Consider the following 25199-nt stretch of genomic DNA (forward strand, 5'->3'; position numbering starts at 1 on the left):
TGCTGAAAGCATTTTTCAATTAAATACTTAAAGTGTGGTAAGTATGAATTAAAAAGTAAACAGCCCCTGGGAAACTTCTGTGTGTGAACTTTTCAGTTTCTCCTTGTAATTTCAGTTTTTGTTTTATATTTTCTGAAGATGTGTTATTGGGTACCTCTAAATCTTTAAATAGTATTCTTAAAATCAATATGCAATATCTTTTTTGTCTCGTTTAATGAGTTTCACATTATATCCTATGTTGTCTGATATTAGAACTGCCTCGCTTTGTTTTTTTAATTACTAATATGTTTAGATTTAACTAATGTCATTGTAAGTTGTGCTTTAAATTTACCATATTTTTTATTTGTTTATTTTGTTGGCTTGATCAAGTTTTCTTTCTTTTTTCCCCCCTAATAATTTCAAAGTTATATATTTTATTTCAGTTTTTCTATATGCATTTGTATATGCATACTTAAAACTATAAGTTTATACAATATTTAATTACAATTTTTATATCTGTGCCCTACACAAGACACAAGCTGCAGCATACTTTTCTGTCCTTTCCTCTTCCCCTCTCAGCTTGATAAGTTGATAATATTTGAATTTTTCATTTTTTATTAAGTATTTTTACTATCAATATATTTACCCTTTTTTTATTTTTGCTGATTTATTTCTTGCATCCCACTGTTTTCTCCAAATTTACCTTTTTTCCTCTAGAATGTATTCTTTAGTCATTTAAGTCAAGTTTCATATGTGATAAATTTTTGAGTGCCCTAAGAGAAATCCATAATATTCTGAAATTTTGGGGTGGGATTTGAAAACATAGCCAGTTGGGTCTTTTAAGTCTGAGGACTCATGTTTTTGGTTTTGGGAAATTCTTAGCTGTTATTTCTTCAATATTACCTTTTCTCCATTCTCTTGATGCTTTCTGGAATTCCTGTTAGTCACATGTTGAAACTTCTGGATCTCTTTTCCAAATCTTCTAAGTTTTTTCAAAATGCTTCTTTCATACTTGTCATCTTTGTCTTTCTGCTCTGGTCTGTGAAAGTTCCTCAGATTTACTGTTAATTCGCTAACTTGCTTTTCTTTCTGCATCCATTGTGCTATTTGGCTGTTTTGAATTGTTTATTTCAACAGTCTCCAACTTATTCATTTTTATAATTTTGTTCTTGTTTTGTGAATGCTACCTCTTCGTTATCTCTCTTGGCATATAGCTATTCTTACACTAACATTTTTTTCTGGACTATTGATCAATAAATAGAGAGGATTTAAAATATGTATTGGTATTTGGTACCCTTCAGAGTATATTATTTACAAATTGGTCACGTTCTAGGCTATAATAAATTCCAATAAAAATTGATATGCATTCTGTTTTCACACTTCCACATAACTCTTAGAACCCAAAAATGAAATTATTATAATAACTAGAACTAAATAATGAGAGTACAAATGTGGGATGTGGCTGAAGAGGTACAGGGAAATTTACAGTCTTAGTATCTTTATAAGAAAAAGAAAGAGGTAGAAAACAAACTAAGCCTTTCAAACAGGAAGTTAGAAAAATACAAAATGAACCCAAAGAGAGAAGAATAGGTATTTTAAGATAAAAGCAACATAATGAAATAGAGAACAAAAATAAATAAATACAACAAAAAGATCTTTGAAATGGGTTTTTAAAAGGGGCAATATCTAGAGAATGAGAAGACAAGTCACAGACTGGGAGAAAATATTTGCAAGAGACATCTGAAGTAAGGACTGTTATCCAAAATATACAAAGAACTCTTAAAACTCAACAGTAAGAAAACAACCAAGTTAAAAACTGGGCAAAAATCTGAATAGACACCTCACCAAAGAAGATACACAGGTGTCAAATAAGCATGTGAAGAGGTACTTGAATCATATATCGTTAGGGCATTGCTAATTAAAACGAGATACTTCTACACACCTGTTAGAATGGCCAAAATCCAAAACACTGACACCACCAAATACTGATGAGGATGTGGAACAACAGGAACTCTCATTCATTGCTGGTGGGAATGCGAAATGGTAGGGCCACTTTGCTTCCATTTTGGCAGTTTCTTAGAAAACTAAACATACTCTTACCATACGATCCAGCAGTCATGCTTCTTGGTATTACCCAAATGAGTTGAAAACTTATGTGTACACTAAAACCTGCGCACGGGTGTTCATAGAATCTTTATTCATAATTGCTAAAACTTGGAAGCAATCAAGATGTCTTTCAGTGGGTGAATGGATGAATAAACTGTGGTACATCCAGACAATGGAATATTATTCAATGCTAAAAAGAAATGAGCTGTCAAGCCGTGAAAAGACATGGAGGAACCTTAAATGCACATTACTAAGTGAAGAAGCCAATTTGAAAAGGCTACATACTATATGATTCCAACTATATGACATTCTGGAAAAGGCAAAACTATAGAGACAGTAAAAATATCAGTGGTTACCAGGGGTTAGGGGGAGGGAAGGATGAATATGTCGAGCAAAAAGGATTTTTAGGGCAGTATAACTATTCTGTATGAAACTGTTATGGTGGATATATGTCACTATACATTTGTCCAAACCTATAGAATGTACAGCACCAAAAGTAAACCCTAATGTAACCTTAATAAAAGGTATCAATTAATAATAATCTACAGCAAAATTATACTTAATTTTAAAACATTAGAAGTATGCTTATTAAAATCAAACAAGGGCCGGCTCCGTGGCTTAGCGGTTAAGTGCGCGCGCTCTGATGCTGGCGGCCCGGGTTCGGATCCCGGGCGCGCCCCAGGGCACCACTTCTCCGACCAACCAGAGGCGGAGTCCCACTTACAGCAGCTGGGAGGATGTGAACCTATGACATACAACTACCTACTGGGGCTTTGGGGGGAAAAAAATGAATGAATAAAATCTTTAAAAAAAAAAAAAAATCAAACAAGGTTACTGGCTATCATCACGATTTAAATGTACTGGAAGTTCTGATAAAATAATACATGGAAAATTATATAAGTGATATAAAGATTGTTTTGGAGATGGGAGGATTATGGAGTATGTTTAGATTCTTTATAGTTTTACATATTCTGTGAATTTTCCTTAGTGACAGAAAAGCTTTATAACAAAATAACTAGTTAAGAAAAGAAGCACTTACTTGTAATAAAAACATTTTTATAAAGAAAAAATGAGAAATTTTATGAGACAATATAACCATCTATCTAGGAAACCCAAAAGAACCAACAATAAACTATTAAAGTGGCTATACATTTAGAATCACCTGAGAACTTAAAAAAAAAATACCAGTGGGGCCAGCCTCGTGGTGCGGCGGTTAAGTGCGCGCGCTCCTCTCTGGTGGCCCGGGGTTCGAAGGTTCGGATCCAGGGTGCACACCGATGCACTCACTGCTTGTCAAGCCTTGCTGTGGCGGCGTCCCATATAAAGTAGAGGAAGATGAGCACGAATGTTAGCCCAGGGCCAATCTTCCTCAGCAAAAAAGAGGAGGATTGGCATTGGATGTTAGCTCAGGTCTAGTCCTCCTCACACCCACACAAAAAATTACCACTGCCCACGCCCCTTTTCATCCCCCGCAATACCCTTGGAATATGAAAAGAAACATGGAATATGAGGAGGCTTGGTGGCAGTAACACTGCACCTCCCAATTCTTGAGTATAAAAATGAAGATTACCCATATGATAGTTTTGTAACTATTTAGCATCCCAGGAATCACAAGAAAAGATGGACAGTATAGCCAATAAATTTTGTTGCATAGCATTTAAAAAAATCTTGCTTTCCAATTAGTAACACAGAATGTATTCAAGTATCATTTCTATTCATTTTGACATACTTAAAGATAAATCTTACCCTAGTCAAAATTGTGAAGTATTTTCAATTTCATCCTCTCTCTGTTCTCTTTTCTCATTTCCATATACCAAGCATGTCAGTGTTTCTTTTATTTTATTCATTAGTGAGCCATAGTCCCTGCCCTGGAGGAGGAGCTCATGGTCCCGTGAAGGCAATAGAGATATAAATAGACTCCTGCCAATAATTCCTCTTATTTGCTCTTGGACTTCTAGTCCACAGTTTAAACAAATTTGTCCTGGTCCTAAAAATGAGTAATTTATTCTTTTTAAAAATACATTTTGATGAAAGTGGACAGGGCCTGGTGGAGAAGGGACCGTTTTAACTTTTGGTCTCTCTTCTCTCATAGCAGCTTTCCAGACCTTTGCCATTTTCTTTCTTACCCAGCCTTCTGCTTTTTAACTCTGTAGATTGAGTTCTGTTTTACAAATTAAATAGAATTTTCTCTGTTCACTGGGTTTCCTCTCATCCTCCCCCAGATGAAGAGAAACAGAGCAAATCAGAGAATCAGAAATGCAGCAACAACTATATCTGTCCTTCTACTACTTTAAGGCCAACCTTTCCATTTGGGCTTTGATCGTATCATAATTTTCATGGGATGTTGCATCTGTTATTTCATCTATCATATCTTGAACCTTCTCCTTTCTTGGTATATCAGTCACAGTTTTTAGTTGTAAACAAACTTTAAGAGGTTAAGAGAAAAAGACAGATTGAGAATCAGCCATGAAGTCTGTGCATCCAGGAAGATGCCAAAACCACAGTGTCAAACTATTTTAGTGGCAGCACTGTTGCTGCTGTCATTGGGCACAGGCATCACAGCTCATATAATCAAATATTCTGCAAGTGATACCATGACTAGTATTTCTGCTATTGCAGCCTCTGAAAGCTGGATGTCTCCTTACCCTTTTGATAGAATGGAATCCTCATTGAACCTTCTTTAAGTACTGTGCTTTTCATAAACTGTAGATCACCATGAATCTTCCCAGCAGGAAAGACTGGGAAAGGGAGTTGTTCTTTCTTCCCTTTCTTTTTATGACAAGACAAGACTTTTAAAAATTCAACTTCTGTCTGCCTTTCTGGCATCTTCTCTTTATTTCTATATCTTTATTTCTATTCTGATATTACACCTTAGTAGTACCAAACTTTTAAGGTGGTCACCAAATTCATTTTTGTGTCACCTCAACTTTGCAAATGTTTCCTTTTTCTGACACAGGGCTTCTGTGGATATCAGTAGAGGCTATTAGCGGGGGCCGGCCCCATGGCTTAGCAGTTACGTGCATGCGCTCTGCTACTGGCAGCCCGGGTTCGGATTCCGGGCGCGCACTGATGCACTGCTTCTCCAGCCATGCTGAGGCCGTGACCCACATACAGCAACTAGAAGGATGTGCAACTTTGACATACAACTATCTACTAGGGCTTTGGGGGAAAAAAAAAAAGGAGGAGGATTGGCAATAGATGTTAGCTCAGAGCTGGTCTTCCTCAGCAAAAAGAGGAGGATTAGCACGGATGTTAGCTCGGGGCTGATATTCCTCACAAAAAAAAAAAAAGAGAGAGACTATTAGCTGCACAGCTCTAGGGAGCCCCTTTGGAATTATACTATCATTGGCCCATGCCTGGCATGCCTTCCTTATTGTCCTTTTTCCTAATTGTCCTTCAAAACCCAACTTAAGCTTTACTTCTAAGATGGCTTTCTTATTTCTCAAGACAGTTAATCACTCCTTCCTTTGCACCTTTTTTTTTATTTTTTATTTTTTTGCTAAGGAAGATTGGCTCTGAGCTAACATCTGTGCCCATCTTCCTCTATTTTGTGTGTGGGACACCACCATAGCATGGCTTGATGAGCAATGTGTTGGTCCATGCCTGGAATTCGAACCTGTGAACTCCAGGCCGCCAAAGCAGAACGCGCCAACTTAACCACTATGCCACTGGGCCAGCCCTCCTTTGCACCTTAATATGTATTTGGTTTACTATTTCACCACTTCTATTAGAGTTCTTTGTGCAGAAACTGTGTTACTTTTTTTTCATTTGTAGCACAACACAATTCCTAATTTATAGTCAGTGTTTAGTAAATATTTTAATTAAGTTCGGCCATTTTTTGGTTTTCTTTTCTGTAATAGAACTTTTATTGAAATTATGACAGGTATGTAAATCAGATTTCAGTTGGGCAGGAGGCAGAGACAAAATCCCTCAAATCGAGCTCCTTTAGAGTTGGTAACAAGGAAAAAGTATTTTATTTCCTGCAGCTCAGATTTCTTTTTTTATTGATCTATTTTATAAAATTTTAAAAGCTCATTTTAGTTGATAGTGTATAAGGTGTTAATGAGTTAACTGACATGTTTGAGGTAAGGGGAAATATAGGTGGTTGATGACTCACTACTTTTAATGGATAGGTATAATCAAAAGGTCTTGAAGACTGATTTCAGTCTTTCGCAGAGTATGTTGCAAATAGCTTTCCACTTTTCATTCTAAAGCATTAACACCCATTTAGTGAATAGGTACTAGAGTTAGCACATGTAGGTTATTATGATATTATGGAGCTTTTCTTAGCCACATTAGTAATAATATATTGTTTCACAGTTAACTTCTGGGATGTGAAAGTAAATTTGGTTGTCAGAAACCTGGCTTTCATGATGGCGTTCATCACTATTTTGCAGTATAGTGGGGTTTTTCCTGTTTAAACAGTTCAGGTATTATTGGGGAGCAGTGTATGGAAAGCTGCAACTGTGCTATCTTATTATATAGTAGTGAGTAAGAACATGAGATCTCTGCTCCACCACCTACTAGCAATATGAACTGGAGCAATTTTCTCCCTTAGTTACATCATCTGAAGTTATTTTTCTTTTATCCATTCTCTTTTCCCTAGTCTCCCTGCTATCTCACTACTTCATAAATTTCAAGAATGTTTTTGAATATCAGCTATGCGTAAGACATTGAGCAGAGGTTTGGTGATGAAGAGGTACACACAACAATGTATCATGTACAGTTTTTACCCCCAAGGTACTTAGAGATAAAGTGTTATGGGAATACATAAAAGGTTATTTCTAATTTAGGTGGGAAGGGATTCATTGATGAGATGGCATTTGATTGAACTTGAAAAGGCAGGAGGATGTGAGAATGTGGGCATTTCAGGTTCAGAAAACAAGTGGAAAGGAAAGTTTACGGTAGTAAGATTTAGAGTGGTTGGAGTGCATGAAGAATAGAAGGGAAATGATTGGACGTGTTTAATAGGAAGTACGTTATGGAGGATCTTGCATTCAAAGCAAGTGAATTTGGACTTTTTTTCTATTAAGTAGGAAGCCCCTGAGGATTGTTTTATGGAGAAATCTGATGTAAGAGTATTACTGCAGAAAAAAAATCTAGTAACAATATGAGCTGATTAGAGGCAGGAAGATCAATTGGAAAACTATTTTAATAATCCAGGTAAAGGGAAAATCTTGGCCTGACTTTGGATAGTGACAGTTAATTGAAAGCAGAGTGTAGATGGAAGAGATGTGAGTTTCAACTGAGAGAAAATATAGGAGACTCTGGGAAACTTTGGGTAATTTGGACCATTCCATCCACTAAGTACAATAGAGAAGGCTAGATAAAATATTGAAACATCTTTTTTTGTGTGTGTGTGAGGAAGATCAGCCCTGTGCTAACACCTGCCAATCATCCTCTTTTTTTGCTGAGGAAGACTGGCCCTGGGCTAACATCCGTGCCCATCTTCCTCCGCTTTATGTGGGATGCCGCCACAGCATGGCTTGCCAAGCGGTGCGTCAGTGCGCGCCTGGGATCTGAACCAGCGAACCCCAGGCTGCCGCAGCGGAGCGCGTGCACTTAACCACTTGCGCCACCGGGCCAGCCTGAAACATCTTTAAAAAAATCAAGAACATAAAAGAATTAGTAAAACAGGAATTAGAGGGTTAAGGCCTAAGAGAATCCTAGAGAAATGAGCCAAGCATCCCAGTCTGCTTTGCCCTGGAAGTATATGCTGATCCAGAAGAGGTAGCTAAAAGACTGAGCTGTGATTTTTGTTGGTCCTTTAGTTAGTGGGGGAAAAACGTTGGAGTCATAGGCCTACAAAGAGGGAGGATTAGGAAACCAGCTCTTCTAAAGACTGGGGATAGTATTCTTGTCATCTGTGTGGCCCAGAAAACCTGAAGCCTTGAACTTAAATTAAGATGGTCCCAGGCTGTTAATGTACCCAGGCACTTGACAGAAGTAAATGTAAATCTTTTCTAGGAAAAGAACATTAGGGCCTCAAACTACTTCCTCAAATTATTTTTCTAATTAAAACATACTAACTTGGGACTTCAGATATTGGAATTGTCAGACCTAGACTAAAATGGGTATGCTGTCAGCAGGGAATTGGAAAGTACGAGCTGTCATACAGATTTGGAAAAAACCCAGAATTTTTATAACTAAACAAAATGAGCAAAATTAATTCAGTGAATTAGTTTAACAGCAGATTGGACAAAGCTAAAGAGGTTTAGTGTACTAGAAGATCAAAACACTATCCAGAATTAAGCACATACACTAAAAGATGGAAAATACACAAGAGAAATTAAGAAATATAGAGGATATAATGAGAAAGTCTCATTGAGTTTTAGAAAAAGAGAGGAGAGAATGGGGCAGAAGCAATATTTGAATGGCTGATAATTTTCCAGATTCGTAAAAACCAAAAGTGCCACAGATTCAAGAAGCCTGACAGTTCCCAGGCATAATAAATACTATTTCATTGATTCTAAGATGTATTTTTTGACATTTTAACGTGTCTGAAATCTGAATGCATCTTTCAGTTGATGGCACTTTACAGTCTAATCACTTTTTGGTAAGATATGAAATTTCAGTACCAAACTGTTTCAGATTTTATGAAATATGGTAAAAAGAAATCTACGTTTTTAAACATCATGGTACAACTACAAAAACAACAGCAAAGATAAAGAGAAAATCGTAAAAACAATAAGATACAAGAAAGATTACTTTCAAAAAGTGAAAGCATGTGTGTGTATGTGTATATATATAATGTATATAGAGAAAATATATAGAAAGTATGTGTTATACTTCTGTTCTTCTAGAGAACAGCTGACTTCTCAATAGCAACAGTAGAGGTGATAGTAGAATGATACCTCAATAGGTTGAAAGAAAATAAATGTTCTTGGAAAATGTATTCATAAACAATGCTGTCTTTTAATTAATATAAATGGCTTTGTGTTGTACCTAGCCTCTGTATTTTTTTAAGCCAACATTTTGTTTTAAGTTCTATCAGTGTTGATTGAAGTTTCAAATACTCATAATTGTTATTTAAGCAACTATTTGAATGTTAAGGGGGAAAATTGTGGAATGCAGCATAAGTTGTGCTGAAGAATGGAGTTTATAACTTTAAATGCATATATATGGAAGGTAATGAGCTAAGCATTTATCTTAAAAGTCTCAAGTAATGAGCTAGATATGTCAAGATAGAAAAAGAGCAACAAAATAAATTCAGAGAAAATACGAGAAGAAATAACAGAGAGCAGAATTTAATAAAATAGAAAAGAAACATACAGTAGAGGGGATCAGGAAGCCAAAAGATGATTTTTTTAAGACTGATAACATTGACACAGTGGTGAGATTAATCAAGAAGAAAGGAAGGCACAGATAACCAGTATCAGGAATGAAAAAAAAAAGTCACTTTGAATCCTGCAGATATTAAAAAAACAAACAAAATTCATAAGAAGATACTGTGGATAACTATGTCAGAATTTGAAATTTTACACGAAATGGATAAGTTCTTAGAAATTTGCAATTTACCAAAAGTGACATAAGAAAGAAAACATGTATGAGGCTATAGCTATAAAGTGAAATTTTCTATAAAGAAAAGTCTAAGTTCAGATGGATATACTGGTAAGTTCTACCAACATTTAATGAGATAGTGACTCCAGCCTTATGTTCTCTACCTTATATTCTTTTAGAAAGCAGAAAAAGAGGATTCCCTCACCTTCATGAAGCTATCACAACCTTGATACCAAAACTCGAAGAAAAACTACATCAGTTTCTTGCATGGATGTAGATGCAAACAAAGAAACAAAAAACTCCAAAGTATTTGCAAATTGATTTCAGCAATATGTAAAAAGGATGATAACCCAGCATGGCCAACTCAGATTGAGCCCAGGAATACTAGGTTGGTTTAACCTGAAAGAATTCAATATGATCGGTCACTTGAACAAATTAATGAGAAAAACATTTCAGTAGATGCAGAGGAGCAGTTGCTAAGAATCAGTAATCATTCGTGATTTTAAAAGGAAACCATAAGCAAACTAGGCACAAAAGGGGACTTTCTTAATCTAATAAATCTATAAAAACAGCTGTAGGCAATAACATAATTCATGCTGAAATGCTGGGAAGATTTCCCTTTTATTTTTTTATTTTTATTTTTTTTGTGAGGAAGATCGGCCCTGAGCTAACATCTGCCAATGCTCCTCTTTTTTTTTTGCTGAGGAAGACTGGCCCCGGGCTAACATCTGTGCCCATCTTCCTCTACTTTATCTGGGACGCCGCCACAGCATGGCTTGCCAAGCGGTGCATTGGTGCCCGTGGCCCGGGATCCGAACCGGGGAACCCCGGGCCGCCGCAGTGGAGCTCGCGCACTTAACCCCTTGCGCCACCAGGCCGGCCCCAGATTTCCCTTTTAGGTGAATTTCTAGACATGGGTATCTGTTATCTTTACTTCTTTTCAATATTATACTGAAGGTGATCCTAGCCAGTAGTAGACCAAAAAGAAAAATAAAGTATAATGGTCATAAGGGAGATGCTAAACAGTTAATATTCACTGATGATATGAATTGTGTACATAGAAAATCCAAAGGAGTCTACAGATAAGTTGTTAAAATAAATGATTTTAGAAAGAAATATAAAAATAAATTTTATTTTTTTCTCTTAGCATTTACCTGCATATCTTTGACCCAGTAATTCCATTCTCAGATACATACCCATTAGAAAGAAATATGCACATCTAAATTGAAAGTCATATATAAGCTTGTTCATAATAGCTCCAACCTACAAACAACCCAAATGTCAACAGATAGATAATTAAGGTGTATTTATATAATAACTATTTAGCAATGAAAAATAAACTAGAGCTACAAGTGACTACATAGATGAATATTGAAAACCATCATATTGAGTGAAAGGAAGAGAGATCCAAAAGAATATCTCCTAGATGGTTCTGTTTATATAAAATTCAAAAACAGGCATATCTAAGCTGTATTGTTTAAGGGTGCATATTTACGTGGTAAAACTATGAAGAGAAACAAGATAGTGATTATCTCTTGGGGAAAGAGGAACTTGTTACTGAGAAAGGGATGTTTGGAGGGTTTCTGAAGTACTAGTTCTAGTTCCTGTCTTGGGTTGTGGTTATACAGAGGTATTTGCTTTATAACAATTTGTAAGCTGCTCATTTATGTTTATGCACTTTTCTAGAATTGTATTATTTCACAAAAATAATTTTAAAACACACACACAGGCATAGGAAAAGAAACAACCTTAAAAGGGAAGGTTCTGCTTGGTTTTTGGACATGTAGGATTAATAGTACCTTTGGTACCTACAGGTAAATCTGATGTTTTGCCAACACAGTTTCCTCACTGCCTTCCTAGACTCTAGTATCACATCTGTCCTAAACTTAACTTTGATCGTCAACTCATTTTATCGGCCTTTACTACCTTTGTGGTTTCTACCACATCAAAGCTATACTGTCTGACTTTTGAAAACTTTCCATACTTTCACTTCATTCTGTATGTCTATATGTATTGCTCTACATTCCGCTGGGATGCCCTTGACTGTTCAGACCTTAATTGCCTCAAGAGCTATAGCTTTGCACAGATTCAGAGAGCATCAGTAATATTTCATTCTTGGGTTGTGCTCACAGACCTCACGTACAATTCTGTACATCATATACAACTTGTGTGATGCCCGCTGGATATCCTTATTCTCTGAATTCTTATCACATTTACTAAGTCATTTTGACTTCTTGAAATTAGTTGCTATTTTCTATGCTTCCCTAGCATTCTTCTCCCACCTCTTGCATACTTAGCATGTCATATTGCAAATAGTTGTCCATCTCTTTCCTTGAAAGCTATTAACATTGTTACTAACTAGCACACTTCCCACATATAGTTGCTTAATCTGTGAGGGAACTATTTAAAATGGATCTTAATTGTATACTGTCTTGTATTTTGATTGCTTGTTCTTGGTTTTAGCATAGCTAGATTTTAAACATACTTTGTTTGGTTTATAGGCTCTCAACATTTACAACCTGAAGACTTCCATTAAATATATTAAAACACCATTATCAAAATAATAAAAGGATATTTCTTTTCATGTACTGGAAGAAACCATTTTTCCTCTTTAATTGGAATCAGATCCACTATTGCATGAATCGCAATGTAGGTTGTTTCATTTCATTTACGATGTTGTGCTGCTCATGAGTAGCAAGAGGAAAAGACCATTGAGCAGAGCAGAGGGTGTGGATATCCCTTTCGTGTACATATTTGGACAGAGGGCACAGAAACCGCTGTCATAGTTTTCAAAAATAATATTGGTTCTTGTCACTTGGGGGGCCATAGTCTCTTTTGAGAAAGTAATAAAAGCTTTGGAGCTTCTCAGAGGGGAGAAATGAGCATGTGTAAAGAAGTTATAATATTTTGGATACTGTTCAGTTGTTGAAGTTCCAGGGGCTTCAGGTTAGAAGAACTTGGTAAATTGCAATAATCAAGCCAGAGAACATGGACAACTACCAGTGAAGATGACACATGTGTCTTTAAGTGTGGCTGGAACACACTATGAAACCAGCATCTGTCTTCTGAAGCCACCAGTATAGGGTTCTCTCTTCTCTGTTATGAAAGGAATAGTCATTAACTACTTCTTTAAATGTCTGACATAGTTTCATATCTACCTTGAAAGTTCATATGAGAATAAAATCTTGTTCTTCAAAAAAGCCTTTTTATTAGCAAAATGTTGATAATGGTTAAAGCTGGATGGTGGGTACGTGGGAGTTCAATTTACTGTTCTTTTGGCTTTTTTATATTTAAATCTTTCTGTAATAAAAGGGGGTGGCAGCCTTTTTGGAAGACGGCATAGTTTATTGTGTTTCTGTTACAATTTTGCTAATCCAAGCCTCGAAGGAGTTATCTTACATCTGTTTCACTTGGTTAGTTTCTTAATACACTTGCTTTTATCATGGCTCAGAACCAAAAAGGATAAAGTAGGGAGGAACAAATGACAGAAAGTTTCTCAAAAATTATGCAGTAAGATTTTTGTACTGCAACTTGTAAGTAATTTTATTTAGTAGCTTCTTTGTCAAGTGGTCTTTTGCTTACCAGTAAGCAAACTCGAGATTTTATCAGGGCTGGCCCCGTGGCTTGGCGGTTGAGTGCGCGCGCTCCGCTGCTGACAGCCCGGGTTCAGATCCCGGGCGCGCACCGACGCACCGCTTCTCCGGCCATGCTGAGGCTGCGTCCCACATACAGCAACTAGAAGGCTGTGCAGCTATGACATACAGCTATCTACTGGGGCTTTGGGGTAAAAAAATAAATAAATAAAAATTAAAAAAAAAAACAGATTTTATCATCATGCTTTTTTTGTTAGGTTGAGTTTTTCCTGATAGGGAAATATCTTAGAATCTCAAAAAACATTGTTTTCTTAGAAAAATCTATGCTCAGTATATTAATGTAGCTATAAACCACATATAATACATTAATATTAAAATGTGAACTAAATTTATTTTCTGAATTAGCGTAAAAATCCCAAAACTTTCAAAGCAAGTTCTTATGGACTTATGTAAGTCCTCATTAGATCTGTTTTCTTATGAGGGCCAAAAGTCTTCCTTAGAAAAAAAGATTTTCTATCCCTAAGTCCTTAGTTTTAGTTCTCTGAAATTCTGAACTTTACCTAATAGAGGTTTATATGTGTGCCAGTCATCTTACATTCTAATTTTAGTCCTTCTTTTGAAAGAATACCTTTAAAAACCACAAAGGATGCAGTGAATCTTTTAATTTGTATGAAAGTTTACATTCTACTTCAGGAGCCCTTTTTTTTTTCTTGCTGAGGAAGATTTGCCCTGAGCTAACATCCATTGCCAGTCTTCCTCGTTTTACTTGAAGGTTCGCCCTGAGGTAACATCTGTGCCAATCTTCCTCTATTTTGTATGTGAGCTGCTGCCACAGCATGGCCGCCGATGAGTGGTATAGGTCCACACCTAGGAACCAAACCCAGGCCGCTAAAGCAGAGCGCGCCAAACTTAACCACTAGGCCATGGGGCTGGCCCCAGGAGCCCTTTTTAAATTTAAATTTTTATCGAAGTAACACAATTATAGTTTTTTAAAAGTGTAATAGTTTTTCAAGAGTTAAAAGTGAAAAAATAGTGCTCCAAACCCTCATTCCAATCTCATTCCCTAGAACAGAAAGAACTGTTTACTTCAGTATTTAATAGCTTGCTTAATACTACCATACTGTACTATCTCTACTGGTTTCTTTCTGTAGAAGATGAGGCTTAAGCTCTGAAACTAATATTTATGTGTAAACACTGAGGAAAGTGTTCTCTCCCAGTGTGTCTACTCTCTTGTTCAAAATATTTTACTATTTTAAGACTGTCGTTTTCATGTCTTATCTATTACTTTTGCTTTTTGTATATATGATGGCAGTTCTTAGTCATCCACATGATTTAAATGAACTTAATCTATTCCTTTGCCCCTTTGACATTTTTGCTTAAATATACCTTTTCTAAAAGTGGAAAAAATTACACCATTAGAAGCAGGTTAATGGGGCCAAAGAATAGTTGAAATGGCAGTTCCTAGGAGAGATGTTGGTGTCACAGATCTTTTCTAGTGCTTTGTCAGAACTATAATTAAGGTGTACAATAATGGTGACTGTTTTCTTGCCATTTGAAGTCTGGTTCCCATAAAATGCCACACGAGAATGTTGAAACTAAAGTTATTTGGCTATTTAGAAGTAAAAGTGTGTGGATATGCATGTTTGTACATGGATATATATAAAATGTATAATGTATTTTTATAAATTTATATATATGTGTGTTTTTGCTCCTTTTAAGGCTTATAGCAATAGATAATTGACTTGTTACAATGGGAGCGTTAACAAACTGTAAGGAGGACTGAACTCTAATAACTCAAGAATATAGAGTGGAAAAGACCAATATATAACTTGAAACTAGCTTAACATTTTGCTTTTCTGGTTCTGTTGTGAAAATAAGTACTACTTCAATGGTGGTCTTTTTATGAAGTATGAATCCCCAGTGACTTTTAAAATAAACTCCTAGTGGCAAAATTAGGTATTGAAATGGCAAACAATGCCACAGTCATTCAGAATTCAAAAAGGAATAATAGCCAGTGATGTACCCTACCAGCCGTCTCCCCCCTCCCCAAAACCAGACATAGTTTTTAGGCTGTAATTATTCTTGCCTTGAAATTTAATTCATACTATTTAGTGTATTTGTATCTAGCTGTCAAGTAAAATGAAAAATTAAGATCTAGGTATTCTGGAAAATTGGCTAAGTGCCAGTTGTCTTAACTACATTTCTCTATACATACTGAATGAACAGAAAGAACCCTAGACAAGAGGATTTATAATCTCTACTGAGAAACCTCTCAAATTGCCCTTCTAACAATCTTAATCTAGAGAAATCGGGGCCATGTGAGAGATGAGGTTGAGATACTCTAATTGTGCCCTTCGCCCACTAAGGAAAGGCTGAACTAAAGGGAAAACACACTGCCATTCTGTTTTTATTTTCATCAATATGGTTTTCTCAAAAGAGTGGGCAAGAGTTGCAAGAAAGGAGGGCAGCAGTGTCCTAGGATAAGCTTTGCAGGTGTTTACCAAAGTCAGTGGAGCAGAGAGAGGTATGTTGTAACTCATTAAACAAGGTGCCTGAACTGCAGTGCTTGACATTGAATCAGTCTCTTTTCCTTTTGGCCTGTTTTTCACAAGGATGTACATAAAAGCTAGCAAACTGAAGGAACTTTCAAATATTGACCAGGTAAACAAAGTGTGGAGAGTTAAGAATCTACCCATATGCTTGAGCATAATAGTCCTTAATAAAACTATCAGAATTAGAAACAACCTTCTTTGTTCTTTTAAGGGAATTAAAGTAAACGTAGACTCAATGAAAACATAGACTCAAATCAAAGATGAACTGGTAAAACAACAGAACAAGATGAAAAGGATGCTGACAGAACTGAGAAGGGACAAGTAATAATCTTGCAAAACTTAAAACTACATTGGCAACTGCAAGAAATAGAGCAGATACATACTATGGAAAAATAGAGGTATAAGACAAGAAAAGGACAAGGAATTAGCGGATGGTAGACATGGAGGACAAATTAACAAAGATTGGGTACAAATCAAGCAAGGCACAGTCTTAATAACTAAAGGATCTTGATGTAATTACCTGAATGGCATTTCAGAAGAGCAAGTTAAATGCTAAAATGAACCTCATAGAACTACTAAACTTAAAGAATGAAGAAAGTTTGACCTATATATATGCCAGTTGAAAAAGGATTTGAATTATAAAATGAGGAAAATTATTTTGCCTGCAGACTTCAATAACAGATACCAGAAGAAAATGGATGCTGTCAATATAGAGAATATGGGGGTGGGAGGAGGCTGGGGGGGGATTTGGCCAATTGAGCATTTGAATACATTTAAACATTTGAATTATGTCTAAGTAATTAGAGTAATCAGGTTTAGGAAACAAAAAGCAGTTTTTGTCATTCTTGAAAGAAAAGCTATATAATGTAAAAATAATATAATTAGTGAAAAGATAGTATAGAATAATAATCAACTGGGAAAAGCTCCAGGGAGTTCCAACCAAAACTAGGTTAAGTGTAGGGTCATATAACTTAAGGACCATCAATATATTATTGAAAACTAACAAATTAAGAAATAGGTTTAAGTACTGATTTTAAGTTATGTTTTGTAAAAATAAATTAGATTTCAATATCTTCCAAATAACCATTGCAAAGTCATTGGTGGACAGACCATGTAACAAGTAAAAATAAAAACAAAACATAGTGGCTGGCCCTCTGGCCTAGTGGTTGAATTCTGTGCATTCTGCTTCAATGGCTCAGGTTCAGTTCTCGGGCGCAGACCTACACCGCTCATTGGCGGCCATGCTGTGGCGGTGACCCACGTGCAAAATAGAGGAAGAGTGGCACAGATGTTAGCTCAGGGTGAATCTTCCTCAGCAAAAACAAAGAAACAAACAAAACCATATATTAAAATGCTACATTTCTCCTAAAATGGAACTTAATAAAAGAAAAAGATTTCTAAGCCTCCTATGCCCAACATGAGTGGATTCTTAAGCTCCCTATTCTGTTTACCTGGGGAGTATTTGAAAGTTCTTTGGTGGCTTCCAGAATGGATCAAAAAGCTATGAACTCCAATTTATGTATCTTTAAGAAGTATGCCTAAAGCAAAGGAATTCAGGCTTATTACTACCAGTTATCTTTAACAAGTTACTCTTTATGTCAGTGACTCTTTAGAAAGAAACTGAATGCTTATAATACAATTCTTGTAGACACTAGAGCTATAGCAATAATGAAGTAGTCCTCCTGGCGTTTATATTGTAGCAGAGAAAACATAAAATAAATAGTGAAACAGAGTGAGTAATGTGATAAATGTTGTGCAGGAGTACAAAGTACAATGAGGATGTAATACAAGGGAACCTTACCTAATTTGTGAGGGGAGGAATTGTCAAAGAAAACTTATTTGAGGAAGTGAGGTTTAACCTGAGACCTAAAGTAGGAAGAAGTGTTACAGGCAGTTGAAACACTCTTCAGTAAATGATTAGACATTCAGATTAAAATGAAATGGAATCCCTGCTTTATTCCTTATTACACAAAAATAATTTCTCTGTGAATCAACAGTTTTAATGGAAGCAGTTTAAAGGAAAGGCCTATGGGCCGGCCCCGTGGCTTAGCGGTTAAGTGCGCGTGCTCTGCTGCTGGCGGCCTGGGTTTGGATCCCGGGCGCGCACGGAGGCACCACTTCTCCGGCCATGCTGAGGCCGCGTCCCACATACAGCAACTAGAAGGATGTGCAGCTGTGACATACAACTATCTACTGGGGCTTTGGGTGGAAAATAAATAAATAAAAAATAAAATCTTTAATAAAGGAAAGGCCTAAATCATGGATGAATTTTTATAATCTTAGGATATAGACATCTTTTAAAGCTTGATATGAAATCCAGAGATCACAACGGGGTTGGATGATAAATTTGCCTATGTAAAAATTAAAAGAGGCAGTTAAACACCATTAAACAAGATTGAAAGGCAAGTTAGAAACTGGAGGAAGAAAGCATTCCATGAAGCAGAGGGTTACTCTTGGCTGTTTACATGCTGAACTCATAGTAGTAAGATCTTCACAGAAAAATATGTTCAACTTCGCTAATAAAGAAATGCAAGTTAAGTCTAGATATTCCCACCCCCCCCATCAGATGGACCAAGATTTTAATCTAGCATTTAATCTAGGATTGTTTATTGTGAAACATCTAAATGTCCCTCAGTATAAGGTTGGTTAAGTAAATTGTAATACATACCTATAGTGGAATATTATGCAGCAGTGAAAAATGTGGACCTATGTTCATTGACAAAGATGTCTGTTACATACTGTTTAGTGAAGAAAGCAGGTTATAAATCTGGAGTATGATACTATTTATATGAAATTATAGACACATGCCTTTTTGGCTGTGTATGCATAGAATGCTATCTAGAATGTTCACCAAAGTATTAGGACTCACTAATTTTGTGTGGTCGAGTTTTGGATGACAGAAGCTTGTCTTTTCTTGTGAGCATGAATATTTTTTTTAAAAAACAAGATGTTTAATTGGTTTACCTATTCATATTTAGTGTTAGCTTCGTATGCTTTCTACTTTTCCGGTAAAACTTGGCATCTTAGGTTTTCTCAGAGATAACATTTGTAGGAAAGCATTTGATTTTCTGCTCTATATATTTTGATTAGCTGAATCATCAGGGACGACTTCATATGAATTCCCCTTTTATAATGTGTTGACCTTTTGATAATTTGATCATTTCATTGAAATATACTGTAGTCAAAGTATTTATAAAAAGATATTTGTTAGTCTTAGGAGAGTGATGTGGCTTGTTCTCATTTGAGTGATTTTCTGGGAATATAGTAAGTGCTTTGACACAAAGCCTCAACAAGACCTTCATTAAAAATATTGGAAATCTCTTGAGTATTAATTCTTTTTTAACTTGAGAACCTCCTATTTGTATGTAAAGAACGTTGTAGTTATTGAAACCTGGGCTTTTCAAGTTAAAAGGTAATTGACCAGATTCTGCATTAATATTTTTGCTGGTTACGTTGATTCACAGATTGGAAGTTTTTGTATCTATTCCTTTTACTTTTAGAATATTAAGATATTTCAAGAGACCAGGGACCATGTCTCATCTGGATTAATGAAAATATTGTGCAATGTGTTTACCACTATCCTCTGTCAAGAAGTTTGCAGTTTAGTTGAAACTCTGGGGATAGTACTTGGCATACCATGGTCTTGATATCTTAGATAGTGAAACTACTTGTGTATATTTAGATATATAGCATCCTTTATGAAAAGCTAATATATAGACTATTTGATATAAAAACATTTTAAAATATATTTTTTGTTTCCTCCTTCCTCCCCTTTCCTAGTAAATTAAAAATTATTTCAAAAGAATATTTAGAAAATAAGTCTATTTTATAGAATGAAATGTAATGATTTCATTTTTTAAATGATTTATGGGGGCCGGCCCCGTGGCTTGGCGGTTAGGTGCGCGCGCTCTGCTGCTGGCGGCCCGGGTTCGGATCCCGGGATCGCACCGATGCGCCGCTTCTCCGGCCATGCTGAGGCCGCGTCCCACATACAGCAACTGGAGGGATGTTCAGCTATGACAGACAACTATCTACTGGGGCTTTGGGGGAAAAATAAATAAATAAAATCTTAAAAAAAAAAAAAATCTTTAAATGATTTATGGGATAAGATATGCTTTGTAGGTGGTTTACTTGCTAATATATTTAAACTGGTATAACTAAAATTATTAATAAAATGAATTCATTTATATAAATGAATATAGCCTAGCCATTTAAAATACCATTATTCTTCATAAGGTACCATTAGAGATAGTAAGAGCTTTCATCTTTAAGTTTTACTAGTAGTACTGTTAAAATACTAATAGCTTAACTTCCCAGTATAAAAACAGTAAAAATATCAACAGCAACAAGAACTCAATCTGTTTTCCTACATATATACCTCTATTTGCTACAATTTGTAGCCATACAACTCATTTCCTCTGAGCAAAAAAGATTATGATCTTGGTTTATTTTAATTCAGTTCATTGCTTTTCCCTATAGAGAATCAGGTTTTTGGAGAGCTCTAACAGTGTGCTATTGCTGGGCTCTCATCCTTTCTGTTTAAATAATGCAGGTACTTTGATGGAAACCTGGAGAAGCTCTTTGCTGAGTGTCATGTAATTAATCCAAGTAAAAAGTCTCGAACACGCCAGATGAATACAAGGTCATCAGCACAGGATATGCCTTGTCAGATCTGCTACTTGAACTACCCTAACTCGGTGAGTATCTGGTAGTTTAAGGCTAGCACTGACTATATTTCAGAGGGTAAATCAACTATCATTATTAAACAAAGGAAGATGTGGTTGTCTGGGCTTGTAGTAAAGCAGTAACCTATCAATATATTAAGGATAAGGAAAGGAAAAGAAAGAATGAGCTGCTCCCCCCCCCCCCCCCCAATTTGCTTTTTAAAGCAGCAACTTGTCCACATTGTCATTACATACCTACATCTTTTCGGAGTTTATTTTACCACCGGGTAAGAGTTGTGTAATACGTAGCAATGAGTAGAATTGTTTTTCATCCAAATTAAACTAGATTTAAAACTGTTTTTTGTTTTTTTTTTAATACATATCCAAAACACTTAGAAAATGTCTTTAATACTGCTTCATTAGGGAGCTTTCAGGATTCTTTATAACAAGAGATTTTCACTTATATAGTTCCATTTTAACAGAGATTCTTAAATATAGCACGTGGTGATGGAGTTGGAGCAGAGAAGGTGACCAATTATCATGTTTCTCTTAAGTAAAAGTATCCCTCTTAAAACCTATTGAATTTAGATAATTTACTTTGGCATGTCTAGTAAAGAAATTTTAAGCTTAAATAAATATAATCTTCCTATGGAGGCCTTACTTTATTAGTGACCATAGGAGAATTATATTTGTGGCATAAATGTGTTTAGTTCTTTGGAATTCACCCCTTAAGATATTTCAAGATATCTAAGAAATATCTTAATTCTGTAGTAATTGTAACTATCTTGTTCATATGCTCTGCTTTAATAGTTAAGCAGCTCTTTCTCATAATTACTATATACCAGGTCTTTGTCAAAAATTACTATATATTTTAACGTATTGATGGTTTTTCATTGTTTATCTTAGAGTTGTATATGTGTATCTCTAAAGAGGCCTATTTGAAGGGAACTAATTTGTTGACATGTACAAGTGCTTAGAAAGAGGTTTTAAAAGGAAGTTAATTAAGTACTCTTAGAGAAATAGAAAAATCAGTGAGTTAAAATAATTTAGCAGGTAAAGTGCTGAATTGAATTTCCACATTCTCAAGTTTTGACCATAGCTCTAACACTAGCTATTTGGATTTGGGTAGTACTGAGTCTCAGTTTTTTTATCTTTCAAATGAGTTGAATAAGGTATTCTTTCAAATCTCCACCAGCCTGAGAATTGTATCTTTTCCCTCTCCTTAAATCACAATCCTCACTTGAGTATTTTAAAAAACAATCAGCACTACTATTAAAAATATATTAAATTCCTGTTTTGACCTTTCTATTATCTTTCTTTTAACAGATTCTCTTTGCCACTTGACATTTGTATAGTGTTTACAGTTTATAAATGTTTCTGTGAGATAATACTAAACCCCAAATATGTAATTTGTCTCAGATTATACAAAGTTTTCTTATTCCTTGGCATTTATCCTCCTGATCTGTTATAACTATCTCCTCCTTAGTTTAAATCTTAAGTGTAATTCGAGTACTGAAGCTAGCTGCTTACAAATATCCCCTGTAACTTTCTAAATGCCATTGATATTGTCTAACAGTCTCAACAAATTAGAATTGAAAATCATGACTGGAGATTTGTGGTGCAAATTTTGCTTGCACTTGTAACTGATGATGGAGAATCTACTATTCATTCATTCATTCATTCATTCAACACACCAGGCACTACTCTAAGTGTTAGAAACACATGGAGCATAAAGACGTAATACCTGCGTCAGATAATTTTACAGGTTAGCTGGGCGGACAAGTAAAATGATGTATTCAAAAAGAATGTTAAGTGTTTTGATAGGGCGTAATACTGTGGGAACATGTTGGAAAGACACCTAACCCAGTTTTGGATCAGGGGGATTTCCCACAGAAATTGACATTTGAACTAACCTCTATAGGTGTGGTAGTTAGGGGAATCAGGAAAATGTAGCAATACAGAAGCCAAAGGAAGAGAATTCGCTTCCAAGAATGGTGAACAGTGCTAAAAGCTTCAGAGAAAAGAATTGAAAAGTGAAGTTGTAATTAACAGCAAGTTTACTGATGATCTTGGAAAGTTATTTTAAGTAGTGTGGCAAGGTGGGAAAACATACTGCATGGGCTGAAGATTCATTGACTTGAAAGTGGGAAACGAAGTGGAGGCAATAAATACAAAGAAGTTATTTTTTTAAAGGAAGTTTTGCTATGTAAGTGACAGGACAAGAAAGCAAACAGAGCAACATGGTTTGGAAAGTAAGTTAAAGAGTTAGGGAAACTGTGCCAAGCGTTATGAAAAATATAATCATGATGAAACTAGGACTTCTTTTCTCATAGTTCTTAGAGTAAGATAGAAGGATAATTTTAACCTCTTCAGTTGTGCAAGTAAATGTCACCTGAGATTCTTCATTGAAGCTTTGTTAATTGGATGAGTAATTTCTTTACTTACATTGTATAACTCCTACATTTCAATATCTGCTAATCTCTTTGAACACTGATACTTGCCTTTTATTAATGTTTGTCTTTAGTACCTTTATCTTTCTAGAAAGCAACTTTGGCTTTATACAGTGCCACGTAAAGACAGGTTTTTAAATAAATGCTTCTGATAGCTTAGTTTGTAACACTTTGGAGTTAACTGTCCTGGGTGGTGTCTTCTTTAAAAATCATTTCCTGAGACTTTGGAGCACTTCTTAAACTCATAGGTTCCTCCCTGCCCTTACACACACACACACGCTTATGTTGTGGCCAGTTCAGGGGTTTCTTAATCCTGGCAACAGTTACTCATTTTATAATAATGTTATTTTTAATCAAAGTGTAAGATCTAGCTGTACTAACCCCTCACTCTACTAGGAAATACCGCTTGGGCTACAGTATCTCCTTTTAATGAAGTAAATAATTTGTATTTTCTAAGATTAAGATACATTAAATAGATGTGAAGTTGAAGATTGTGAGGGTAGTCCACCTTCTCATCCCCCACCACTGAGGCATCTCTAAATCTTTGTGTTCCTAGGAACACTGAAAACATCTGATCTAAGTCCAACCCTATCTTCCTTTTTAACTCATTCCATTTACAGATGAGAGAACTGATGCCCTGATCATTGGCTCAGTTTTTATAAACAAAATGGCTTCTACTTGAGAGATTATATGGGCAACTTCTGATGGAGGAAAGATAATTCTTAGTGTTCTCACTGTTGTTTGACATTAGTTGCTGTGTATGTAAAATGGTGGAGATGAATGAAACCTTTAACAGTGTGTGTTCTTTCAGTTCTTTTTCTTCAGGACCATTAATTTCTGTTGTAGGTAACATTTCATATATTTTTAGTGTATTCTTGGTCAGATTTATTTATGATATAAACAGGGATAAGTTTGATGAATAGATGATCTGATCCCCTGAGTCAGGGAAAGGCCCAGGGAGCCAAGTAGGTAAGCGCATGGCAATACGGGAAAAAATATGTTGAAGGAGGAGGAGGGAAAAGGGAAATAAGACAGACTGGAAGATACCCACATATGTCCATGATAATGACACAACTCTCGAGCGCAATGAATGTCTTTATACCACAGGTTAGTTTTTGTGTTATCTTTAGACATGCATGTGTGATTTGTTTTTCTAATTTATCTTGTTTAGTCTTATCAATCTAATTAGAAAAATTATTGAAAAGAAGCCTTTAAAGAATAAAAAGCCTTCTTTTTCTTGCTTTATCTTACCATACAAGGGGCCCTGGTCAGAAGTCCCAAAGATAGAGATATTACTTGTAGTGATCACTTAGTAACCACTGTGACCCTAATCTCTATCTTAAGGATTCTTATTTGAAAAAAGAGTAAAGCACAAGAGGATGCATATTTGTTTTTAAGTTACGAATAAAACAGAATTGTTGGTATATTACTCTGCTGTATTTGTTCTCTACAGAATGCCACTTCTCATTATAACTGAAAGTCAGATACCCTCCATTAGTGATCTGGCAACAAGTTAGTGCCAGATCTTCTTCACTGGTGGGGACTGATGAGAATAGATTCTTTTATTTGTTTCCCAGATCTTTTTTTAATGGACAAGAATACTGATTTCCCCAAAATTTACCTTTACTTGTTTTATGAATGAGTTAGAATTGTTGTCAATCTGAATAGTACTATATTTTAAACTTGATAAATATTCTCTATGTCATTTGGTCTGTAAAACCAGTCTCAGGAGTCTGATACATTTTCTTCCACAGCTGCTTCTAGGCATTTTTTTATCCTATAATATAGGATTTTGTATCCTGATGATTTGCATCTACTATCATAAGAAACATCAGAAATTTCATAAGTATATTTCAGATAACAGCTAATTAGAAAATGGAATAAAAAATAACACGTATAAGAGCCACAACAAGAATAAAAGAGCTAGGAATAAATTTGGCAAGAAATGTAAAAGATCCATGTAAAGAAAACTTTAAATATTTTATACTTAAGATAAAAGGATGACTTGAGTATTTGGAAAGATAGAATAATAGTAAATATTGGAAAAGAAGAATACATTGATGGAGTTGGGGAGGAACTAGTTCTACCAAATACAAGAATAGGCAGTGCATTGGAACAGTATAGAGTAAAATATGCATGAGGAGAATCTAGTGTATTATAGAGGAGGCATTTCAAATAAGGTGGATTATTCAATAAGTGGTGTGGGAACAACCTGGTAGCCATCTGGAGTGGAAACTTAGATTCCTACCTAATGCCTTCTATCAAAATTAATTAATTTAGAAGCCGTAAATTTTAAAGCTAATACATTTTGCTACATTTAAGTAAAGAGCTTCTGCATGGCAACAAAATATGAGC

General features: G+C 35.5%; 1 protein-coding gene across 1 annotated transcript in view; it reads left to right on the forward strand.

Annotated features, from left to right (window-relative positions):
• The window catches only part of ARIH1 (ariadne RBR E3 ubiquitin protein ligase 1), a 102987-nt gene that overhangs the window by 42027 nt on the left and 35761 nt on the right, over window positions 1-25199 (forward strand). Inside the window, exon 3 of the mRNA XM_058542016.1 lies at window positions 20283-20427. Coding sequence (XP_058397999.1) covers window positions 20283-20427 — 145 coding nt within the window. The remainder of the gene's footprint in view (window positions 1-20282; window positions 20428-25199) is intronic.

Source organism: Diceros bicornis, chromosome 5 (assembly GCF_020826845.1).
Source record: "Diceros bicornis minor isolate mBicDic1 chromosome 5, mDicBic1.mat.cur, whole genome shotgun sequence".
Taxonomy (NCBI): Eukaryota; Metazoa; Chordata; class Mammalia; order Perissodactyla; family Rhinocerotidae; genus Diceros; species Diceros bicornis.